The sequence below is a fragment of the Somniosus microcephalus genome, chromosome 4, assembly GCF_052327205.1.
Source record: "Somniosus microcephalus isolate GS21.2 chromosome 4, FLI_Smic_1.0, whole genome shotgun sequence".
Taxonomy (NCBI): Eukaryota; Metazoa; Chordata; class Chondrichthyes; order Squaliformes; family Somniosidae; genus Somniosus; species Somniosus microcephalus.
The window spans coordinates 2122618-2145359 of record NC_140990.1 but is presented as its reverse complement, the minus strand read 5'-3'; the positions used below and the strand labels follow the sequence as shown (position 1 = coordinate 2145359).

The 22742-nt window shown below is 48.7% G+C and overlaps 1 protein-coding gene across 1 annotated transcript in view; it reads left to right on the top strand.

Moving 5' to 3' along the window:
- Positions 1-22742, top strand: part of LOC147118172 (capping protein, Arp2/3 and myosin-I linker protein 3-like) — a 75438-nt gene that overhangs the window by 28018 nt on the left and 24678 nt on the right. The window contains exons 10-13 of the mRNA XM_085983669.1: positions 487-573; positions 4325-4434; positions 6505-6582; positions 11105-11181. Coding sequence (XP_085839795.1) covers positions 487-573; positions 4325-4434; positions 6505-6582; positions 11105-11181 — 352 coding nt within the window. The remainder of the gene's footprint in view (positions 1-486; positions 574-4324; positions 4435-6504; positions 6583-11104; positions 11182-22742) is intronic.

Sequence of the window (22742 nt, the reverse complement as noted above, 5' to 3'; positions counted from 1 at the left end):
TCTCCCTCTGTCTCTCTCTGTCTCTCTCTCTCTCTCTCTGTCTCTCACACCCTCTCACCCTCTCACGTTTACTCTCTCTCTCTCACTCTCACTCTCACCCTCTCACGTTCTCTCTCTCCTCTGTCTCCCTTTGTCTCTCTCTGTCTCTTTCGCTCTCTCGCTCTCTCCCTCTCTCTCACCCTCTCACGTTCTCACGTTCACTCTCTCTCTCTCTCTCTCTGTCTTGCTCACCCTCTCACGTTCTCTCTCTCCCTCTGTCTCTCTCTGTCTCTCTCTCGCTCTGTCTCTCACACCCTCTCACCCTCTCATGTTCTCTCTCTCTCTCTCTCTGTCTCGCTCTCACCCTCTCACATTCTCTCTCTCCCTCTGTCTCTGTCTCTCTCTCTCTCTCTCTCTCTCTCTCTCACACCCTCTCACCCTCTCATGTTCTCTCTCTCTCTTTCTCTGTCTCTTGCCAACCCTCTCACATTCTCTCTCTCTCCGTAGGCATTTCCTCTTTGAGTCAGTATCTGGCGAACCATCTGATGGGTTTGAAGCGCCTGAACTTGTCCAGAACATCGCTGACACTGAAAGGTGAGACTTGACTCTGGTCCAGGAGCGACCATCAATCGAGCACGGATAGAATCCAGACTATTGCAGCGGAGGAGGAGACCATTCGGCCCAACGTGCCTGAGCTATCCCATTCGTCCCACTCCCCCGCTCTTTATCCGTAGCCCCTGCAAATTTTTCCCCTTCAAGTATTTCTCCAATTCCCTTTTGAAAGTCACTATTGAATCTGCTTCCACCGCCCTTTCAGGCAGCGCGTTCCAGATCACAACAACTCGCTGCGGAAAAAAATTCTCCTCATCTCCCCCTCCGGTTCTTTTACCGATTATCTTAAATCTGTGTCCTCTGGTTACCGACCCTCCTGCCACTGGAAACTCTTTCTCCTTATTTACTCTGTCAGAACCCCCTTGTAATTTTGAACACCTCTATTAAATCTCCCCTTAACCTTCTCTGCTCCAAGGAAAACAATCCCAGCTTCTCCAGTCTCTCCACGTAACTGAAGCCCCTCATCCCTGGTACCATTCTGGTCAATCTGCCCTTAACCTTCTCTGCTCCAAGGAGAACAACCCCAGCTTCTCCAGTCTCTCCACATCACTGAAGTCCCTCATCGCTGGTACCATTCTGGTCAATCTCCCCTTAACCTTCTCTGCTCTAAGGAGAACAATCCCAGCTTCGCCAGTCTCTCCACGTAACTGAAGTCTCTCATCCCTGGTACCAGTCTAATAAATCTCCTCTGCACCCACTCCAAGGCCTTGACATCTTTCCTAAAGTGTGGTGCCCAGAATTGGACGCAAGACTCCAGCTGGGGCCTAATCCATTGATTTATATAAAGGTTTAGCAATACCTTCCTTCCTTTTGTACTCTATTGCTCTATTAATAAACCCGAGGACCCTGCTTGCTCTTTCATACCGTGGGTATTTGGGCAGTTTTTGAACTGCACAATGTCTAACTCTATGTTTCTCTTACTCTATCTCTCTCACTCACAAGAACAGAAGAAATAGGATCAGGAGTAGGCCACATGGCCCTTCGAGCCTGCTCAATCTTTCAGTAACATAGAAACATAGAAACATTGAAGATAGGAGCAGGAGTAGGCCATTTGGCCCCTCGAGCCTGCTCCACCATTCAATGCGATCATGGCTGATCATCCAAATTCAGTACCCTGTCCCTGCCTTCTCCCCATACCCCTTGATCCCTTTAGCCTTAAGAAATATATCCAACTCCTTCTTGAATATATTTAATGAATTGGTCTCCACTGCCTTCTGTGGTAGAGAATTCCACAGGTTCACCTCTCTCTGGGTGAAGAAATTCCTCCTCATTTCTGTCCTAAATGGCTTACCCCTTATCCTTAGACTGTGTCCCCTGGTTCTGGACTCCCCGACCATCGGGAACATCCTTCCTGCATCTAGTCTGTCCAGTCCTGTCAGAATTTTATAAGTTTCAATGAGATCCCCTCTCATTCTTCTAAACTCCAGTGAGTATAAGCCCAATCGACCCAATCTCTCCTCATACGTCATTCCTGCCATCCCAGGTATCAGCCTGGTGAATCTTCGCTGAACTCCTTCCATGGCAAGAACATCCTTCCTCAGATATGGCGACCAAAACTGCACACAATACTCAAGGTGCGGTCTCACCAAGGCCCTGTACAACTGCAGCAAGACATCCTTGTTCCTGTACTCAAACCCTCTCGCTACGAAGGCCAACATACCATTTACCTTCTTAACCGCCTGCTGCACCTGCATGCTTACCTTAAGATGAACTTCGACCTCATCTCCACTTCCCCGCCCTCTCCCCATATCCCTGGATTCCCTTAGTGACCAAAAATCTATCGATCTCAGTTTTGAATAGTGAATCATAGAGTTATACAGTACAGAGAGAGGCCCTTCGGCCCATCGTGTCCGCGCCGGCCATCAAGCCCTGTCTATTCTTATCCCATTTTCCAGCACTTGGTCCGTAGCCTTGTGTTTCAAGTGCTCATCGAAATGCTTCTTGAATGTTGTGAGGGTTCCTGCCTCTACCACCCTTTCAGGCAGTGAGTTCCAGATTCCAACCACCCTCTGGGTGAAAAAGTTCCTCCTCAAATCCCCTCTAAACCTCCTGCCCCTTACCTTGAAACTATGCCCTCTGGTTATTGACCCCTCTACTAAGGGGAAAAGTTCCTTTCTATCTACCCTATCTATGCCCCTCATAATTCTGTACACTTCAATCAGGTCCCCCCTCAGTCTTCTCTGCTCCAAGGAAAACAACCCCAGCCTGTCCAGTCTCTCTTCATAGCTGAAGCGCTCCAGCCCAGGTAACATCCTGGTGAATCTCCTCTGCACCCTCTCCAATGCAATCACATCCTTCCTATAGTGTGGCGACCAGAACTGCACACAGTATTCCAGCTGTGGCCCAACTAGCGTTTTGTACAGCTCCATCATAACCTCCCTGCTCTTATATTCTATGCCTCGGCTAATGAAGGCAAGTATCCCATATGCCCTCTTAACCACCTTATCTACTTAACCACCTTATACTCAAAGACTCAGCATCCACAGCCCTCTGGGGCAGCGAATTTCACAGATTCACAACCCTCTGAGTGAAGACTTTCCTCCTCATCTCAGTCCTAAATGGCCGACCCCTTATCCTGAGACTATGCCCCCTAGTTCTAGACTCTCCAGCCAGGGGCAAACAACCTCTCAGCATCTACCCTGTCAATCCCCTTCAGAATCTTATGTTTCAATTGGATCACCTCTCATTCTCCTAAACTCCAGAGATTATGGCCTAGAAATTCAGTTTGGGGCGGCCAGCTCGCTCGCGCCCAGAAAGTACCGCTGCGCGCGGAGCCACTTGCGCCCGCCGGAAATTCAGTTTCAGCGCCCCAACTCGAAGGCGGCCGCTATTCAAGGGTTTCAGCGACCCCGCTTTGGGCGCTGAAACTGAATATCGGCGCGCTAGGTGCCACAGCGCCACCCGCTGCGGAGCGGCAGGCTGCGGTACTGCAGGCCTTCCTCCCTCTCTTAAGGGGGAGGTGCCTGCAACAGCGAGATCGCCGCTCGCTAGTGCCGGCAAATGAGCCCGGCACCACGGAGAAGTGCCGGGCTCCCGGAAAACAGCCGGCAATGCCGCGGGGGGGGTGGTGGAGGAGGCCGGGGAAGGAGGTGCGGGCAGGCGGCCGCCGATAAAGCGGCCGACCGCACCTCCGCCTTAACTCGCCCCACTAACGCTACAGGACGGCCCCGTTTTCCGATCGCTGTTTGCGGCCGCTGCAGAAGAGGCGGCCGCAACTAAATATGGCAGTCGGGTCGGTAGTGGGGTGGTAGCGGGGCACTGCGCACACCGATGACGTCATCGGTGGCGGCGCAGCGCTACTGCCTAACGCCGCCATTACCGCAGCGCTGAATATCGGCGAAAGCTCAGCAAGTGGCGCAAAAGCCCTCTTTGGGCGAAAACTGGGCGCAAAGCCCACTGAATTTCTAGCCCTATAGGCCCAATCTACACAACCTCTCATCATAGGACAGCCCTCTCCTCCCAGGAATCAATCTAGTGAACCTTCGTTGCACCGCCTCCAAGGCAAGTATATCTTTCCTTAGATAAGGAGACCAAAACTGTGCCCAGTACTCCAGGTGTGGTCTCACCAAGGCCCTGTACAATTGCAGCAAGACTTCCTTACTCTTATACTACAACCCCCTTGCAATAAAGGCCAACAGGCCATTTGCCTTCCTTATTGCTTGCTGTACTTACACGTTAACTTTCTGTGATTGGTGTACAAGTACACCCAGGTTCCTCTGATCCCTCTTCACAGGACTTGTTCCATTGGCTCAGACTCTCAACTCCAACGAGAACTTCGCAAACACTTTGAGCCACCTGGACCTCAGCAAAAACCCTGGGATGCTCGCAGGAGACGAGGCTTCGGTGAGTTCAGGAGCCACAACAAGGGGACAACCCAGAGAGAGGGGACAAAGGGTTTCTCTCTCGCTGATGGGGGGACTGGTTGGAACAGTGACGGTCAGAGATTGACCACTCACCCTGTAGCTTTACTCGGTATCGAACCCCGTGCTGTACCTGCCCTGGGAGTGTTTGATGGGACAGTGTAGAGGGAGCTTTACTCTGTATCTAACCCCGTGCTGTACCTGCCCTGGGAGTGTTTGATGGTACAGTGTAGAGGGAGCTTTACTCTATATCTAACCCGTGCTGTACCTGCCCAGGGAGTGTTTGATGGGACAGAGTAGAGGGACCTTTACTCTGTATCTAACCCGTGCTGTACCTGCCCTGGGAGTGTTTGATGGGACAGTGTAGAGGGAGCTTTACTCTGTATCTAACCCGTGCAGTACCTGCCCTGGGAGTGTTTGATGGGACAGTGTAGAGGGAGCTTTACTCTGTATCTAACCCTGTGCTGCACCTGCCCTGGGAGTGTTTCATGGGACAGTGTAGAGGGAGATTTACTCTGTATCTAACCCTGTGCTGTACCTGCCCTGGGAGTGTTTGATGGGACTGTGTAGAGGGAGCGTTACTCTGTATCTAACCCGTGCTGTACCTGCCCTGGGAGTGTTTGATGGGACAGTGCAGAGGGAGCTTTACTCTGTATCTAACCCTGTGCTGCACCTGCCCTGGGAGTGTTTGATGGGACAGCGTAGAGAGAGCTTTACTCTGTATCTAACCCGTGCTGTACCTGCCCTGGGAGTGTTTGATGGGACCGTGTAGAGGGAGCTTTACTCTGTATCTAACCCGTGCTGTACCTGCCCTGAGAGTGTTTGATGGGACAGTGTAGAGGGAGCTTTACTCTGTGTCTATACCATGCTGTACCTGCCCTGGGAGTGTTTGATGGGACAGTGTAGAGGGAGCTTTCCTCTGTATCTAACCCATGCTGTACCTGGCCTGGGAGTGTTTGATGGGACAGTGTAGAGGGAGCTTTACTCTGTATCTAACCCGTGCTGTACCTGCCCTGGGAGTGTTTGACGGGACAGTGTAGAGGGAGCTTTACTCTGTATCTAACCCGTGCTGTACCTGCCCTGAGAGTGTTTGATGGGACAGTGTAGAGGGAGCTTTACTCTGTATCTATACCATGCTGTACCTGCCCTGGGAGTGTTTGATGGGACAGTGTAGAGGGAGCTTTCCTCTGTATCTAACCCATGCTGTACCTGGCCTGGGAGTGTTTGATGGGACAGTGTAGAGGGAGCTTTACTCTGTATCTAACCCGTGCTGTACCTGCCCTGGGAGTGTTTGACGGGACAGTGTAGAGGGAGCTTTACTCTGTATCTAACCCGTGCTGTACCTGCCCTGGGAGTGTTTGATGGGACAGTGTAGAGGGAGCTTTACTCTGTATCTAACCCGTGCTGTACCTGCCCTGGGAGTGTTTGATGGGACAGTGTAGAGGGTGCTTTACTCTGTATCTAACCCATGCTGTACCTGCCCTGCCAGTGTTTGATGGGACAGTGTAGAGGGAGCGTTACTCTGTATCTAACCCGTGCTGTACCTGCCCTGGGAGTGTTTGATGGGACAGTGTAGAGGGAGCTTTTCTCTGTATCTAACTCATGCTGTACCTGCCCTGGGAGTGTTTGATGGGACAGTGTAGAGGGAGCTTTACTCTGTATCTAACACGTGCTGTACCTGCCCTGAGAATGTTTGATGGGACAGTGTAGAGAGAGCTTTACTCTGTATCTAACCCGTGCTGTACCTGCCCTGCGAGTGTTTGATGGGACAGTGTAGAGGGAGCTTTACTCTGTATCTAACCCGTGCTGTACCTGCCCTGGGAGTGTTTGATGGGACAGTGTAGAGGGAGCTTTACTCTGTATCTAACCCGTGCTGTACCTGCCCTGGGAGTGTTTGATGGGACAGTGTAGAGGGAGCTTTACTCTGTATCTAACCCGTGCTGTACCTGCCCTGGGAGTGTTTGATGGGACAGTGTAGAGGGAGCTTTACTCTGTATCTAACCCTGTGGGAATATTAAAGTTACATTGACCATTCTAAATCTCTTTTATTCAGCATTTGTACAATTTTCTCGCGAGACAGAATGTTTTAGTTGATCTGAATCTCTCCGGGACCGATTGCGCCGTTGATGCTGTAAGTATAAAATCGATTGTCTCCCTCTCCCATCTTTCCATCATGTCATGTATAGAATTAACTCCTCACGACCCATTGAGATCAGACAGGGTGAGCGGGATTGTCGGGCTGGGTGAGAGGGATGTCGGGCTGGGTGGGCGGGACGTCGGGCTGGGCGGGCGGGATGTCGGGTTGGGCGGGCGGGATGTCCGGCTGGGTGAGTGCCATCCACATCCATTGTCCACTAGGGAGGCCACATACTGCTTGGAAAATAGGAGTCTGACTGGGGTGGAGGAGCAGAGGGCATCTGGGGGTACAGATACAATAATCACGGAAAGCAGCGACGCTGGTTAATAAGGCCATTAGAAAAAAGCAAATCAAGCACTGGGGTTCATTTCTAGAGGGATAGAATCGAAAAGCAGAGCGGTTATGTTAAACCTGTATAGAATCTTGGATAGACCACACTTGGAGCACTGTGCACAGTTCTGGTCTCCATATACCTTGGTTAGACCACACTTGGAGCACTGTGCACAGTTCTGGTCTCTGTATACCTTGGTTAGACCCCACTTGGAGCACTGTGCACAGTTCTGGTCTCCATATACCTTGGTTAGACCACACTTGGAGCACTGTGCACAGTTCTGGTCTCCATATACCTTGGTTAGACCACACCTGGAGCACTGTGCACAGTTCTGGTCTCTGTATACCTTGGTTAGACCCCACTTGGAGCACTGTGCACAGTTCTGGTCTCCATATACCTTGGTTAGACCACACTTGGAGCACTGTGCACAGTTCTGGTCTCCATATACCTTGGTTAGACCACACTTGGAGCACTGTGCACAGTTCTGGTCTCCATAAACCTTGGATAGACCACACTTGGAGCACTGTGCACAGTTCTGGTCTCTGTATACCTTGGTTAGACCCCACTTGGAGCACTGTGCACAGTTCTGGTCTCCATATACCTTGGTTAGACCACACTTGGAGCACTGTGCACAGTTCTGGTCTCCACATACCTTGGTTAGACCACACTTGGAGCACTGTGCACAGTTCTGGTCTCCATATACCTTGGTTAGACCACACGTGGAGCACTGTGCACTGTTCTGGTCTCCATATACCTTGGTTAGACCACACTTGGAGCACTGTGCACAGTTCTGGTCTCCATATACCTTGGTTAGACCACACTTGGGGCACTGTGCACAGTTCTGGTCTCCATATACCTTGGTTAGACCACACTTGGAGCACTGTGCACAGTTCTGGTCTCCATATACCTTGGTTAGACCACACTTGGAGCACTGTGCACAGTTCTGGTCTCCACATACCTTGGTTAGACCACACTTGGAGCACTGTGCACAGTTCTGGTCTCCATATAACTTGGTTAGACCACACTTGGAGCACTGTGCACAGTTCTGGTCTCCATATACCTTGGTTAGACCACACTTGGAGCACTGTGCACAATTCTGGTCTCCATATACCTTGGTTAGACCACACTTGGAGCACTGGGCACAGTTCTGGTCTCCATATACCTTGGTTAGACCACACTTGGAGCACTGTGCACAGTTCTGGTCTCCATATACCTTGGTTAGACCACACTTGGAGCACTGGGCACAGTTCTGGTCTCCATATACCTTTGTTAGACCACACTTGGAGCACTGTGCACAGTTCTGCTCTCCATATACATTGGTTAGACCACACTTGGAGCACTGTGCACAGTTCTGCTCTCCATATACCTTAGTTAGACCACATTTGGAGCACTGTGCACAGTTCTGGTCTCCATATACCTTGGTTAGATCACACTTGGAGCACTGTGCACAGTTCTGGTCTTCATATACCTTGTTTAGACCACACTTGGAGCACTGTGCACAGTTCTGGCCTCCATATACCTTGGTTAGACCACACTTGGAGCACTGTGCACAGTTCTGGTCTCCATATACCTTGGTTAGACCACACTTGGAGCACTGTGCACAGTTCTGGTCTCTATATACCTTGGTTAGACCGCACTTGGAGCACTGTGCACAGTTCTGGTCTCCATATACCTTGGTTAGACCACACTTGGAGCACTGTGCACAGTTCTGGTCTCCATATACCTTGGTTAGACCACACTTGGAGCACTGTGCACAGTTCTGGTCTCCATATACCTTGGATAGACCACACTTGGAGCACTGTGCACAGTTCTGGTCTCCATATAGCTTGGTTAGACCACACTTGGAGCACTGTGCACAGTTCTGGTCTCCATATACCTTGGTTAGACCACACTTGGAGCACTGTGCACAGTTCTGGTCTCCATATACCTTGGTTAGACCACACTTGGAGCACTGTGCACAGTTCTGGTCTCCATATACCTTGGATAGACCACACTTGGAGTGCTGTGCACAGTTCTGGTCTCCACATACCTTGGTTAGACCACACTTGGAGCACTGTGCACAGTTCTGGTCTCCATATACCTTGGTTAGATCACACTTGGAACACTGTGCACAGTTCTGGTCTCCATATACCTTGGTTAGACCACAGTTGGAGCACTTTGCACAGTTCTGGTCTCCATATACCTTGGTTCGACCACACTTGGAGCACTGTGCACAGTTCTGGTCTCCATATACCTTGGATAGACCACACTTGGAGCACTGTGCACAGTTCTGGTCTCCATATACCTTGGTTAGACCACACGTGGAGCACTGTGCACAGTTCTGGTCTCCATATACCTTGGTTAGACCACACTTGGAGCACTGTGCACAGTTCTGGTCTCCATATACCTTGGTTAGACCACACTTGGAGCAGTGTGCACAGTTCAATCTCCATATACCTTGGTTAGACCACATTTGGAGCACTGTGCACAGTTCTGGTCTCCATATACCTTGGTTAGACCACACTTGGAACACCGTGCACAGTTCTGGTCTCCATATACCTTGGTTAGACCACACTTGGAGCACTGTGCACAGTTCTGTTCTCCCTATACCTTGGTTAGATCACACTTGGTGCACTGTGCACAGTTGAATCTCCATATACCTTGGTTAGACCACAATTGGAGCACTGTGCACAGTTCTGGTCTCCATATACGTTGGTTAGACCACACTTGGAGCACTGTGCACAGTTCAGGTCTCCATATACCTTGGTTCGACCACACTTGGAGCACTGTGCACAGTTCAGGTCTCCATATACCTTGGTTAGACCACACTTGGAGCACTGTGCACAGTTCTGGTCTCCATTTACCTTGGTTAGACCACACTTGGAGCACTGTGCACAGTTCTGGTCTCCATATGCCTTGGTTAGATCACACTTGGAACACTGCGCACAGTTCTGGTCTCCATATACCTTGGTTAGACCACACTTGGAGCACTGTGCACAGTTCTGGTCTCCATATACCTTGGTTAGACCACACTTGGAGCACTGTGCACAGTTCTGGTCTCCATATACCTTGGATAGACCACACTTGGAGCACTGTGCACAGTTCTGGTCTCCATATACCTTGGATAGACCACACTTGGAGCACTGTGCACAGTTCTGGTCTCCATATACCTTGGTTAGACCACACTTGGAGCTCTGTGCACAGTTCTGGTCTCCATATACCTTGGTTAAACCACACTTGGAGCACTGTGCACAGTTCTGGTCTCCATCTGCATATAACAAAAATGTTATTGAGGCACTGGAGAAGTTGCAATAAAGATTTTCTAGAATGATACCAGAACTGAGAGGCTATAACTATCCGGAAAGAATGAACAGGCTCGGGATCGTTTCTCTGGAACAGAGAAGACTGAAGTTTGACCTGATAGAAGTCTTTAAGATTATGCAAGAATTTGATAGGGTAGACGTGGAGAAGATGATTCCACTGGTGGGAGCGAGACCAGAACTTGGGGCCATCAATATAAGATAGTCACTAATAAATCCAATCGGGAATTCAGGAGAAACTTCTTTACCCAGAGAGTGGTGAGAATGTGGAACTCGCTACCACAGGGAGTGGTCGAGGGGTATATCACACACAGAATCACAGAAACCCCACAGTGCAGATAGAGGCCATTCGGCCCATCGAGCCTGCACCGACACATATCCCACCCGATCCCCGTAACCCCTACACCAACACATATCCCACTCTATCCCCGTAACCCCACGTATTTAATCCCCCTAACACTAAGGGTCAATTTATCATAACCAATCAACCTAACCCGCACATCTTTGGACTGTGGGAGGAAACCAGAGCACCCGGAGGAAACCCACGCAAACACGGGGAGAATGTGCAAACTCCACACAGACAGTCACCTGAGGCCAGATTCGAACCCGGGTCCCTGGCGCTGTGAGATGCATTTAAGGGGAAGCTGGATAAACACAGGAGGGGGAAAGGAATAGGAGGATGTGTGGATGGGGTGAGATGAAGAGTGGTGGGAGGAGGCTGGTGTTGATGGGGTGATGAAGAGGGGAGGGAGGAGGCTGGTGTTGATGGGGTGAGATGAAGAGGGGTGCGAGGAGGCTCGTGTGGAGCATGTTTGGCTGAATGGCCTCTTTCTGTGCTGTGTGTTTGATTCCCAGATGGTTAACCCTTTGTCTCTTGGCCCCTCAGCTCTTCGGTGCCATGCTCCACGGATGCTGCACTCACCTCAGCTACCTCAACCTCTCGCACAACACCTTCTCCCACAAGTAAGTGTGCCTCCGACCGGTGGGCTCGTGTTGTGGAATACAATCTATATTAACGATTTGGAGGAAGGGACCGAGTGCAACATATCCAAGTTTGCCGACGATACAAAGATGGGAGGGAAAGCAGTGAGTGAGGAGGACATAAAATACCTGCAAAAGGACATAGACAGGCTAACTGAGTGGGCAGAGATTTGGCAGATGCAATATAATGTTGGAAAGTGTGAGGTTATGCACTTTGGCAGAAAAAATCAAAGAGCAAGTTATTATCTAAATGGAGAGAAACTGCAAAGTGCTACAGTACAAAGGGATCTGGGGGTCCTGGTGCATGAAACACAGAAGGTTAGTATGCAGGTGCAGCAGGTGATCAGGAAGGCCAATGGAATCTTGGCTTTTATTGCAAGGGGGATGGAGTATAAAAACAGGGAAGTCTTGCTGCAGTTATACAGGGTATTGGTGAGGCCACACCTGGAATACTGCGTACAGTTTTGGTTTCCATATTTAAGAAAAGATATATTTGCTCTCGAGGCGGTTCAGAGAAGGTTCACTCGGTTGATTCCGGAGATGAGGGGGTTGACGTATGAGGAAAGGTTGAGTAGGTTGGGCCTCTACTCATTGGAGTTCAGAAGAATGAGAGGCGATCTTATCGAAACATATAAGATTGTGAGGGGGCTTGATCGGGTGGATGCGGTGAGGATGTTCCCACTGATGGGTGAGACTAGAACTAGGGGGCATAATCTTAGAATAAGGGGCTGCTCTTTCAAAACTGAGATGAGGAGAAACTTCTTCACTCAGAGGGTAGTAAATCTATGGAATTTGCTGCCCCAGAGAGCTGTGGAAGCTGCGACATTAAATAAATTTAAATTGGAGATAGACATTGTCCTAGCAGATAAGGGAATTAGGGGTTACGGGGAGAGGGCAGGGAAGTGGACGTGAGTCTAGGTTCAGATCAGCCATGATCCTATTGAATGGCGGAGCAGGCCCGAGGGGCCGTATGGCCTACTCCTGCTCCTACTTCTTATGTTCTTATGTTCTTATTTTAAACCAACACTCGACACAAGGTTTTAGATCGATAGTCAAGTTGTCTTTATTGCACTGGTGGGGAGGCAGTCTGCTCTGTCTTAGCCAGACTTTTCCAAATTGATACAGCAAGCCCTACATTTTTACACATTACAATAAGCATGGCAGCCTCATGCACAATTCATTCCTGCAACCTGATTGGATCTTGGCCCGCATGCACCGCCACTGATTGGTTATATATCCTTACATGTGTAAGCTGCCTCCTCAATTACTCACTCAAATTTCAGAATCGGAGGGGCAGGAACCCATCCCGCCCCCAACCCGCCTCCGTGCCAATGTCCCAGGAGGCGAGTACCCGACCCGCACTGGGACTCGCCCCCCCCCCGAGCCGGGAAGGGGATTAGTGCCAATTAACTGCCTGTTAACAGGTAGTTAACAACCAGTTTTTGGCCTAATCCCTATTTTTAGCCCTGAAGTGTGGGCTGTCCGACGGCTCCGAACCACGCCAAGTTAGCGAGGCGGACCGTCGGTCTGCAGGGGTTGGAGGGGTCGAGATGTCCGTTGTGCAGGTGAGTGATGTGTGCAGAGGTAAGTGTGTGAGGTAAGTGTAAAGTGTAGGAGTCTACGTACTCCTAGCAAATAATACTGAACTCGGAGAGGTTCAACAGAAAAGGTTTAATTGTTGAGGCTGCATGCTGAACACAAAATGGAGTCAGAGACTACACAAAGTGCGACTGCCTTTCATCAGTGCACAGCTTCGACTGCTCCTCCCCCGCTCTGGGCTTAACTATGTTGCAGATTGAGTTTCTTAAAGGTGTGATCCTTCTTAAAGGCATGACGCCTGATTTATAGTCTACGGACCGGAAAGCGGATTGTGTCCTTTCTGTGATCGGTACGCCACAAAAGTGTTTTAATAAGTTTTACTTACATTTACTTTCTCCTGCAGGCTTCCTTCCTTCAGTTCTCGGGAGCCCCTCAGCTCACCGGCACAGAAAGCAGAATGGCCGCTGAACTGTCAAAAGCTGCAGCCTCTGCTTTCTGGTCTGGAGAGATCCCTAACTGAGTCTGAGTAGAAGGACTCAAGTTAGAAGACAGACTGTCAGTGTTTGACAGCTTCACAGAGCCGTCAAACGTTGATTTTTCATCTGTCAAAAGCTCTTGACAGATGAAATGTCAATCGCTGACGTCACCAGTAGCCAGGTGTCCCTTAATTGGCCTGCTGAGCCCGCTGGGTGGGTTTAACAAGGTCAATCAAGGGAAAGTAGCGTGGGTTGGCCACAAGTCGATGGAGGCAGGACCACAACCCCAAAAAGTGGGAGTCCCGCCTCCAAAAGCTCCCCATTGACAAACTCGAGCCCCCTGTCTCCACATAATTACTTTTCAGTCTTCAAAGGTCAGTATGGATGTGGCCTTTCATGTTGACCCCTGTCTTTCTTACACCATTCAGTGAAACTGCTAGCGATGTCATTCTAACTCCTTCCCCACTGCAGGCTCAATTACTGCCTCGTAGCCTTGCCGCCAAGCACGAACAATAACCTCCCTTCCCCAAGGCCGCCGCCTCGCTGCCGGGATCCAGGTCCCACGGGCTCCCGGGAATCTCTTCCCCGAGCGGCCTCTTCTTCAACCCCAGATGCTGGCTTGAGTGTCGGTCGAATATTCGGTCTTGGGGTGTGGAGCCCCAAGATCCTCCTCTCAGCCGATTCGCCACCCGTCCTCCAACGTGATAGTGATCAGGATCAAGACCCCTGGTTTATAGAAACACAGAAGATGGAGTAGGCCATTCGGCCCGTCGAACCCGCTCCGCCATTTACTGAAATCATGGCTGATCATCCAAATTCAGTACCCTGTCCCTGCCTTCTCCCCATATCCCTTGATCCCTTTAGCCACAAGAAATATATCTAACTCCTTCTTGAATATATTTAATGAATTAGCCTTAACTGCCCTGTGTGGCAGAGAATTCCACAGGTTCACCACTCTCTGGGTGAAGGAATTCTAACTTGATTCCACAGTAAATAATAATTCTAAAAGGTCTAAGAGTGTTAAAAAAGCAAACCTGAAGGCTTTGTGTCTTAATGTGAGGAGCATTCGTAATAAGGTGGATGAATTAGCTGCGTAAATAGATGTAAACGGATATGATATGATTGGGATTACGGAAACATGGCTCCAGGGTGACCAAGGCTGGGAACTCAACATCCAGGGGTATTCAATATTCAGGAAAGACAGGCAAAAAGGAAAAGGCGGTGGGGTAGCATTGCTGGTTAAAGAGGAGATTAACAAAATTGTAAGGAAGGATATTAGCTCTGATGATGTGGAATCTGTATGGGTAGAGCTGAGAAATACCAAGGGGCAGAAAACGTTAGTGGGAGTGGTATATAGACCCCCAAACAGTAATGCGGAGGTTGGGGAAGCGTGCAATAAGGGCACAGCAGTTATCATGGGTGACTTTAATCTACATATAGATTGGGCTAACCAGATTAGTAACAATACTATGGAGGAGGAATTCCTGGAGTGTATATGGGATGGTTTCCTGGACCAATATGTCGAGGAACCAACTGGAGATCAGGCCATCTTAGACTGGGTATTATGTAATGAGAAACGATTAATTAGCAATCTTGTTGTGCGAGGCCCCTTGGGTCAGAGCGATCATAATATGATAGAATTCTTCATTAAGATGGAGAGTGAAGTAGTTGACTCAGAGACTAGAGTCCTGAATTTAAATAAAGGAAACTACGATGGTATGAGGCGCGAGTTGGGTAGGATTGATTGGGTAATGTCACTCAAAGGGTTGACGGTGGATAGGCAATGGCAAACATTTAAAGATCACATGGATGAACTACAGAATTTGTTCATCCCTGTTTGGCATAAAAATAAAACAAAAAAGGTGACTCAACCGTGGCTAACAAGGGAAATTAGGGATAGCATAAGATCCAAGGAGAGGACATATAAATTGGCCAGAAAAAGCAGTAAACCTGAGGATTGGGAGCAGTTTAGGATTCAGCAAAGGAGGACAAAGGGATTAATTAAGAATGGGAAAATAGAGTATGAGAGTAAGCTTGCAGGGAACATGAAAACTGAATGTAAACATAGAAACAGACATAGAAGATAGGAGCAGGAGTAGGCTATTCGGCCCCTCGAGCCTGCTCCGCCATTCAATGAGATCATGGCTGATCATCCAAATTCAGTACCCGGTCCCTGCTTTCTCCCCATACCCCTTGATCCCTTTAGCCTTAAGAAATATATCCAACTCCTTCTTGAATATATTTAATGAATTGGCCTCTACTGCCTTCTGTGGTAGAGAATTCCACAGGTTCACCACTCTCTGGGTGAAGAAATTCCTCCTCATTTCTGTCCTAAATGGCTTACCCCTTATCCTTAGACTGTGACCCCTGGTTCTGGACTCCCCGACCATCGGGAACATCCTTCCTGCATCTAGTCTGTCTAGTCCTGTCAGAATTTTATAAATTTCAATGAGATCCCCTCTCATTCTTCTAAACTCCAGCGAGTACAAGTCCAATCGACCCAATCTCTCCTCATACGTCATTCCTGCCATCCCAGGTATCAGCCTGGTGAATCTTCGCTGCACTCCTTCCATGGCAAGAACGTCCTTCCTCAGGTAAGGCGACCAAAACTGCACACAATACTCAAGATGTGGTCTCACCAAGGCCCTGTACAACTGCAGCAAGACATCCTTGTTCCTGTACTCAAACCCTCTCGCTATGAAGGCCCACATACCATTTGCCTTCTTAATCACCTGCTGCACCTGCATGCTTACTTTCAGCGACTGGTGCACAAGGATACCCAGGTCTCGTTTATATAGATATGTGAAGAGAAAAAGATTGGTGAAGTCAAGCGTAGGCCCCTTGCAGTCAGAATCAGGGGAATTTATAATGGGGAACAAAGAAATGGCAGACAAATTAAATACATATTTTGGTTCTGTCTTCACAAAGGAGGACACAAATAACCTCCCAGAGATGTCAGGGAATATAGGGTCTAATGAAAGGGAGGAACTGATAGATATCAGTATTTGTAGGGAAATGGTGTTAGAGAAATTGACGGGATTGAAGGCCGATAAATCCCCAGGGCCTGATAATCTACATCCTAGGGTACTTAAGGAAGTGGCCCTAGAAATAGTAGATGCATTGCCGGTCATCTTCCAAAATTCGATAGACTCTGGAACAGTACCCATGGATTGGAGGGTAGCTAATGTTACCCCACTATTTAAAAAAGGTGGCAGAGAGAAAACGGGGAATTACAGACCAGTAAGCCTGACATCGGCAATGGGGAAAATGCTAGAGTCCATTATAAAAGATATAATAGCAGAGCACTTGGAAAACAGTGACCGGATCGGACAAAGTCAACATGGATTTACAAAAGGTAAATCATGCTTGACTAATCTACTGGAATTTTTTGAGGATGTAACTGGTAAAATAGATAAGGGAGAACCAAAGCATGTGGTGTATATGGACTTTCAAAAGGCTTTCGATAAGGTCCCGCATAAGAGATTAGCGTGTAAAGTTAAGGCACATGGGATTGGGGGCAAGGTATTGACTTGGATAGAGAACTGGTTGGCAGTCAGAAAACAAAGAGTTGGAATAAACGGGTCTTTTTCCGAGTGGCAGGCAGTGACTAGTGGGGTACCGCAAGGATCGGCCCTTGGACCCCAGCTATTCACAATATATATTAATGATCTGGACGAGGGAACTAGATGTAATATCTCCAAGTTTGCAGACGACACAAAGCTGGGTGGGCGTGTGTGCTGTGAGGAGGATGCTGAGAAACTCCAGGATGATTTGGACAGGTTGGGTGATTGGGCAGAAACATGGCAGATGCAATATAACGTGGATAAATGCGAGGTTATCCACTTTGGTGTCAAAAACAAGAAGGCAGATTATTATCTGAATGGCAATAGATTGGGAGAAGGGGAAGTGCAACGAGACCTGGGTGTCCTTGTGCACCAGTCGCTGAAGGTAAGCATGCAGGTGCAGCAGGCGGTTAAGAAGGAAAATGGTATGTTGGCCTTCGTAGCGAGAGTGTTTGAGTACAGGAACAAGGATGTCTTGCTGCAGTTGTACAGGGCCTTGGTGAGACCACATCTTGAGTATTGTGTGCAGTTTTGGTCGCCTTATCTGAGGAAGGATGTTCTTGCCATGGAAGGAGTGCAGCGAAGATTCACCAGGCTGATACCTGGGATGGCAGGAATGATGTATGAGGAGAAATTGGGTCGATTAGGCTTGTACTCGCTGGAGTTTAGAAGAATGAGAGGGGATCTCGTTGAAACTTAATAAATTCTACCAGGACTAGACAGGCTAGATGCAGGAAGGATGTTCCCAATGGTCAGGGAGTCCAGAACCAGGGGTCACAGTCTAAGGATAAGGGGTAGGCCATTTAGGACAGAGATGAGGAGGAATTTCTTCACCCAGAGAGTGGTGAACCTGTGGAATTCTCTACCACACAAGGCAATAGAGGCCAATTTATTAAATATATTCAAGAAGGAGTTGGATATATTTCTTAAGGCTAAAGGGATCAAGGGGTATGGGGAGAAGGCAGGGACAGGGTACTGAATTTGGATAATCAGCCATGATTGCATTGAATGGCGGAGCAGGCTCGAGGGGCCGAATGGCCCACTCCTGCTCCTATCTTCTATGTTTCTATGTTTCTATCTCAGTCCTAAATGGCTTAACCCTTATCCTTAGTCTGTGGCCCCTGGTTCTGGACTCCCCCGCTGTAAAGTCTGTGGGTTGTACAGTTAATAACGACACAGACTTCAGGAATAACAAACAAACAGGTCTTTACTATTCGAAGGTCAGGGCGAATCTGCCCCAGCAATCCTGCCACAACACTTATATACTGGTGTGGTCACTGTCGGTATTACAGTATACAGAAGCCAAACAAGTAGTGCCACACCTAAAGTAGTTCTCTTAAAGGTGAACGGTTACATACAATAGTTTCCTTAAAGGTAGACGGGTACATACACTACAATCCTCCCTTTTTAGCTTATTACTTACAGAGTCCCATTAACATACATATCTTCAACTTCATATAAAACACTTTACAGATATAATCTCGGTGGGAAACAGTTCACAAAGTCAGTCTCTGCGGGAACAGTTCACAGATTCAGTCTCCGATCTTGACTTGGTCCGAACAACATCTCTTTGGTGTAGCCGGTTCACATGGATAGTGTGACTCCTCCATAGCCTTTTCCTTGACGTAACAGCTTGAACTTTCGTCCTGTTGAACCGGCAGTGCCGACTTTTATAACCAACTGGCTGTCTTGATAATTTCCCACTTTTCAACTAATTTAGCTCCTTTCGTAGGTCCCCTCCTGAGCTGGTAGAAGTGATAATATTTTAGATAGTTATTGTCTTCTGCCTCTTCTTTTTCTTTTCTGCCTTTTTGAGACTCTCGGGGCTCCTTTCTCGGCTGCCAGCTGTAGCGCCACCAACTCTCTATGTTCCTTAGACCTTAAGTGTTTCATCCTGATTTCAGCACTTTGGGAGTTTTCCTCACAAACTGGGCAGACCAGATCCTCGTAATATTCAGTGTCACTCAACAGGTCATGATAATATTCGGGTTCGTCCTGAGTTAGGCCAGCGAGAGGGCCTTCTACTTCCTCCTTACCCATCTGGACGTTAGCTGACTGTGGTTCCTTCCCTAGACATCTTTCTTGAAAAGACTTCTTCATGCATTCATCTTCATCCCGCTCTTCCTGGGTTTCCTGCAAATCCTTCACTAATGACCTCATTTGTGATTTCAATACTTCCCCTTTCCTCGGGGATTGATTGATCGGGCTATTCAATCCTTCTACTGGAGCAGCTGTTTCAACATTCTGTTGTTCACATTGACGCGATTCAGCGTACTTTTGGCATCCCAGTAAAGTCTGTTTTGCAACCTCAGCTATTTCCCAAACTTTTGAGAGCTCCGAACTCCTTCCCGTTGAAGATTGAAGCTCGTGTTCAGATTGTTCCCATTGCAGTCTTTTCCCTCAGCATATGAAGGAGTTGGCTGACCGTTAACTCTTCCACGGGAACACTGTGGATCAGAGTCTTCTCCATTTCATCCACCTTTTCCTCCAATGCTTCCACCTTCTGTTCCTCTTGTACTTTGGCTTTCAGCGCTCGGAAAAGTTGCGCCCTGATGCTCTCTAGCTCATGTTCAGGGACCATTCTTACAGTCTCTGTGTTTCTTACAGTTTCCTTTTCTTCCACTGAAAGGATTCCCAGTTGAATCTGTTCTTCAAGTTGTTGAACCTCGGTCATTGCCGCCTCATATTTGTCTTGGGTTTCCTTCAATATTTTTATGAGTTCTTGGACATCTTGACTTTCATGTTCTGCCATGTCTTTCACCTCTAATTTCTCATCTATGGATGGATCTCCTACCGATGAGTCTGTCTTGGCCTTGAGCTCATCAAGAATTTCCTGCAGCCTTTGGACTTCTTGCTCATGTTCAACCTTTAGTTGTTCATATGCTTCTACTGAAACTAGCTTTTCGGAGGTTGCCGAGTTAACCCCCTCCAGAATTGTAGCCTGGGCCTGTTCATACTGTTCTTTCAACTTCTCACACTCTGCTTGTAAGGAGTCGTAGAGAAGAACTGGAATAACATCCTGGCTTCCTGTAGATTCCTCTTCATTTGCTTCTTTCGCAATTTCCTGTTGGAGTTCAGCCAAGGCTGCTATGCTATCTGCCTCTTGAAGTCTCACTGCCATCAAATCTTCTTTATTCCTGCGGTCTATCTCAGCCATTTTCCGATTACTTTCATTTAACTGAGTGAGTAGTCCCTTATTCTGGGCTGAGAGATATTGCACCTTCTCCTGTAGACCATTGCACTCCTTCTCTGCTCGACATAGCTGGTTACTGCTGATTTGGTTCTGTGTTTCAAGTTCCAACATCCTTTGCTTAGCTTCTTTCAGTTTCGCCCCTATAAGCTCCTCTTGCAACATGGCCACATTATTCACATCAGGTAAAGAAGCGTTTCTCTTTTCCATGTCCAAGATTTTTTTCTGCATATCTTTAAGTGCACACTGCGATTCAGCTTCTCTTAACCTTGCCTGCACTAGCTCTGTCTCCAATTGCAGAACAAAATCCTCAGTGTAGCGTGGTTTGCCTTTATGCTGTATCTCTAGATCATGCAAATATTCTAACTCCTGAACATCATAAGGGAGATGTGATCGGTAATTGGTCACGATGGCTCTATGGTCGCTCTTTGCTTGAGCTAGCTGCCTCTGCTGTCTTTCCAGGTTCTCACATTCGGTGTCCCAGAACTTTTCCATTGTTTTCATCTCTTGTACGAGACGGTAACTCAACCGTTCTAATTGTTGTCGTACTTTGAAATAAGTTTGAGTCCGAGTTCGGTGTTCTTCCGTCGTGGATAAGTCCTTAACTTGAACAGGCTCAGAATTCTCTGTCAAACTGGAGTTCTGCTCTGAAGCTTTATTCTTCTCGGTAGCATAAGCCTTTATGCATGTCTTCGTTTTCTCCACCATAGTCGGCAAGTTCATTTTAGCCTTGTCTTCCATATTTGAGTTGGTCTTATCGTCATCCGTTTCAGAATCTGAGCTGATAGCTTGCACCGAGTCCTCACTCATTATGGCTTTTAGATAGTGCCATTCCATGTCTATTTTCTTGATCCACTCTCGTCCTAGAAGTGGTGGTCCTCCCTCAGATAATACGTACAAGTTCATTCTTGGGTGTTCTTTACCCCTATCTCTCACCTTGACTCTTATCTTCCCCATGGGGTATACCTTATGCCCCGTGTATGTCTGCAATACGAACTTGGTATTTCTTAAGGGTATGTGAGAGAATAGCCGGTGGTAGTCCCTTCGATTTATGACTGATAGAGCTGATCCAGTGTCCAACTCCATTCTTACTTGGACTCCAGCTATTTTTAGTATGACCCAGATAGTTTGTAGGTCAGCTTCCTTACTCACATTGTGAATTCTCAGACTACCCAGCTCCTGGCTGTTTGGGTCTGAGTCTGAATTCTGTTCGTCTGAACTCTTCTCAGCCACCTTGTGTACCTTGTTGTACTTTTCTTGTGGTGGCTTCCTTTGGTTGTTGGTCTTCTTCCCTGACCGGCGTACCTTAGCGATGTGACCCAGTTTGCCACATTTCCTACATTCTTGGTTCTTAAACCAGCATTGATTCTGGTCGTGTGTTGTCTTCCCACAATGATAGAATTTTGTTGTACTTGAGGTAATTTGGTCCACCCCGAGTGCCGCCGCCTTTAGCTGCATTTCCGCCGTTCCTTTCGCTGCGGCTTCGTGCGATGCGGCTATAAGGACAGCCCTGTCAAGTATGAGGTCGTTCTCTTCGAGTAGTCGCTTTTGTGTCCCTTCCTTGGACAATCCGCATACGAACTTGTCTCGCAGTGCCTCTGCCAGATTCCCTCCGAACTGGCAGCATTTCGCTAGCCTACGCAGTTCGACCAAATATTCCGCGTTGCTTTCGTCTTTCCGTTGCGTTCTTGCATAGAATTTGAATCGTTCAGCCAACATCAACGGTGTGGGGTTCAAGTCGTCCTTCAGAACAGCCACAATCCCTTCGAAAGTCTGATCCGCCGGTTTAGCTGGTGCTAGTAGATGCTTCAAGAGCCCGTATGTTTTTGCGCCCAGCGAGTTTAGCAATGTTATCGCTTTGTCGTCTTCCTCTATTTTGTTGGCTTCACAATAGATCTCGATGCGTTCCACGTACGTGGCCCAGTCTTCTATCTCAGAATTAAAATCGTTAATATTCCCTCGCTTAGGCATCTTCCTTTCCTTGGGAGCAGCACAAGTATTTCTTTAAATTCTTATTTATTATTTATTTATTTCTAAGATGGCAGTTTTTCCCGCGAAAATGGCGGTTTCCCGCTCTTTCCTTCTCTCCCCGCCCCTTCAATGGCGGTCTCCCGCGTCTGTCGTCTTCTCCGCCTAATGGCGGCTTCCCGCGTTTCTTCCCTGGTGGGAGGGGTACGCTTTCCCCACAGCGGACAGGTTCAGCCGCTGGGCTGGCTTCCGCACAGCTCCCCTTACTCGGCTCTGTCTTTCTCTCCCGCTCGCACGGCTCTACCGGCGCTGGGTACCCCGTTCACGGAGAACAGTTCAGCCGCTGGACTGGCTCTCGCGCAGTCTCTCTCCCCTTGCTCGGCTCTGTCTCTCTCTCCCCCACGTTCGGCTCTACCGGTGCTGGGTACCCCGTTGGTGGAGAACAGTTCAGCCGCTGGACTGGCTCTCGCGCAGCCTCCTTTGGTCGGCTCTGCCTCTCCCACACGCCCGGCTCCCGTTCGCCTCCCAGCCCTCACGCAGTCCGGTGCTTCCCTCCCCGGCTGCGGCTGAGTTTCTCTCTTCCCGCGCCTGCTCCCGGTCTCAGCGCTTCGTGGCTTCGGTCGCTGCCCGGCTTTTCCCGCCGATCGCGGTCCAGCTATCTCCCGACGCCGTTGGACCCGCCTTCCTGACTGGCTCCGCTCCCCCTCGACCGTGGTCGAGTGCACAGCCCTTATCCTCCGGATTTCGTTACACTTTTCCCTACTCACAGTCTCCGCGGCCGCCTTGTTTCCTGCTGATCGGCTCACT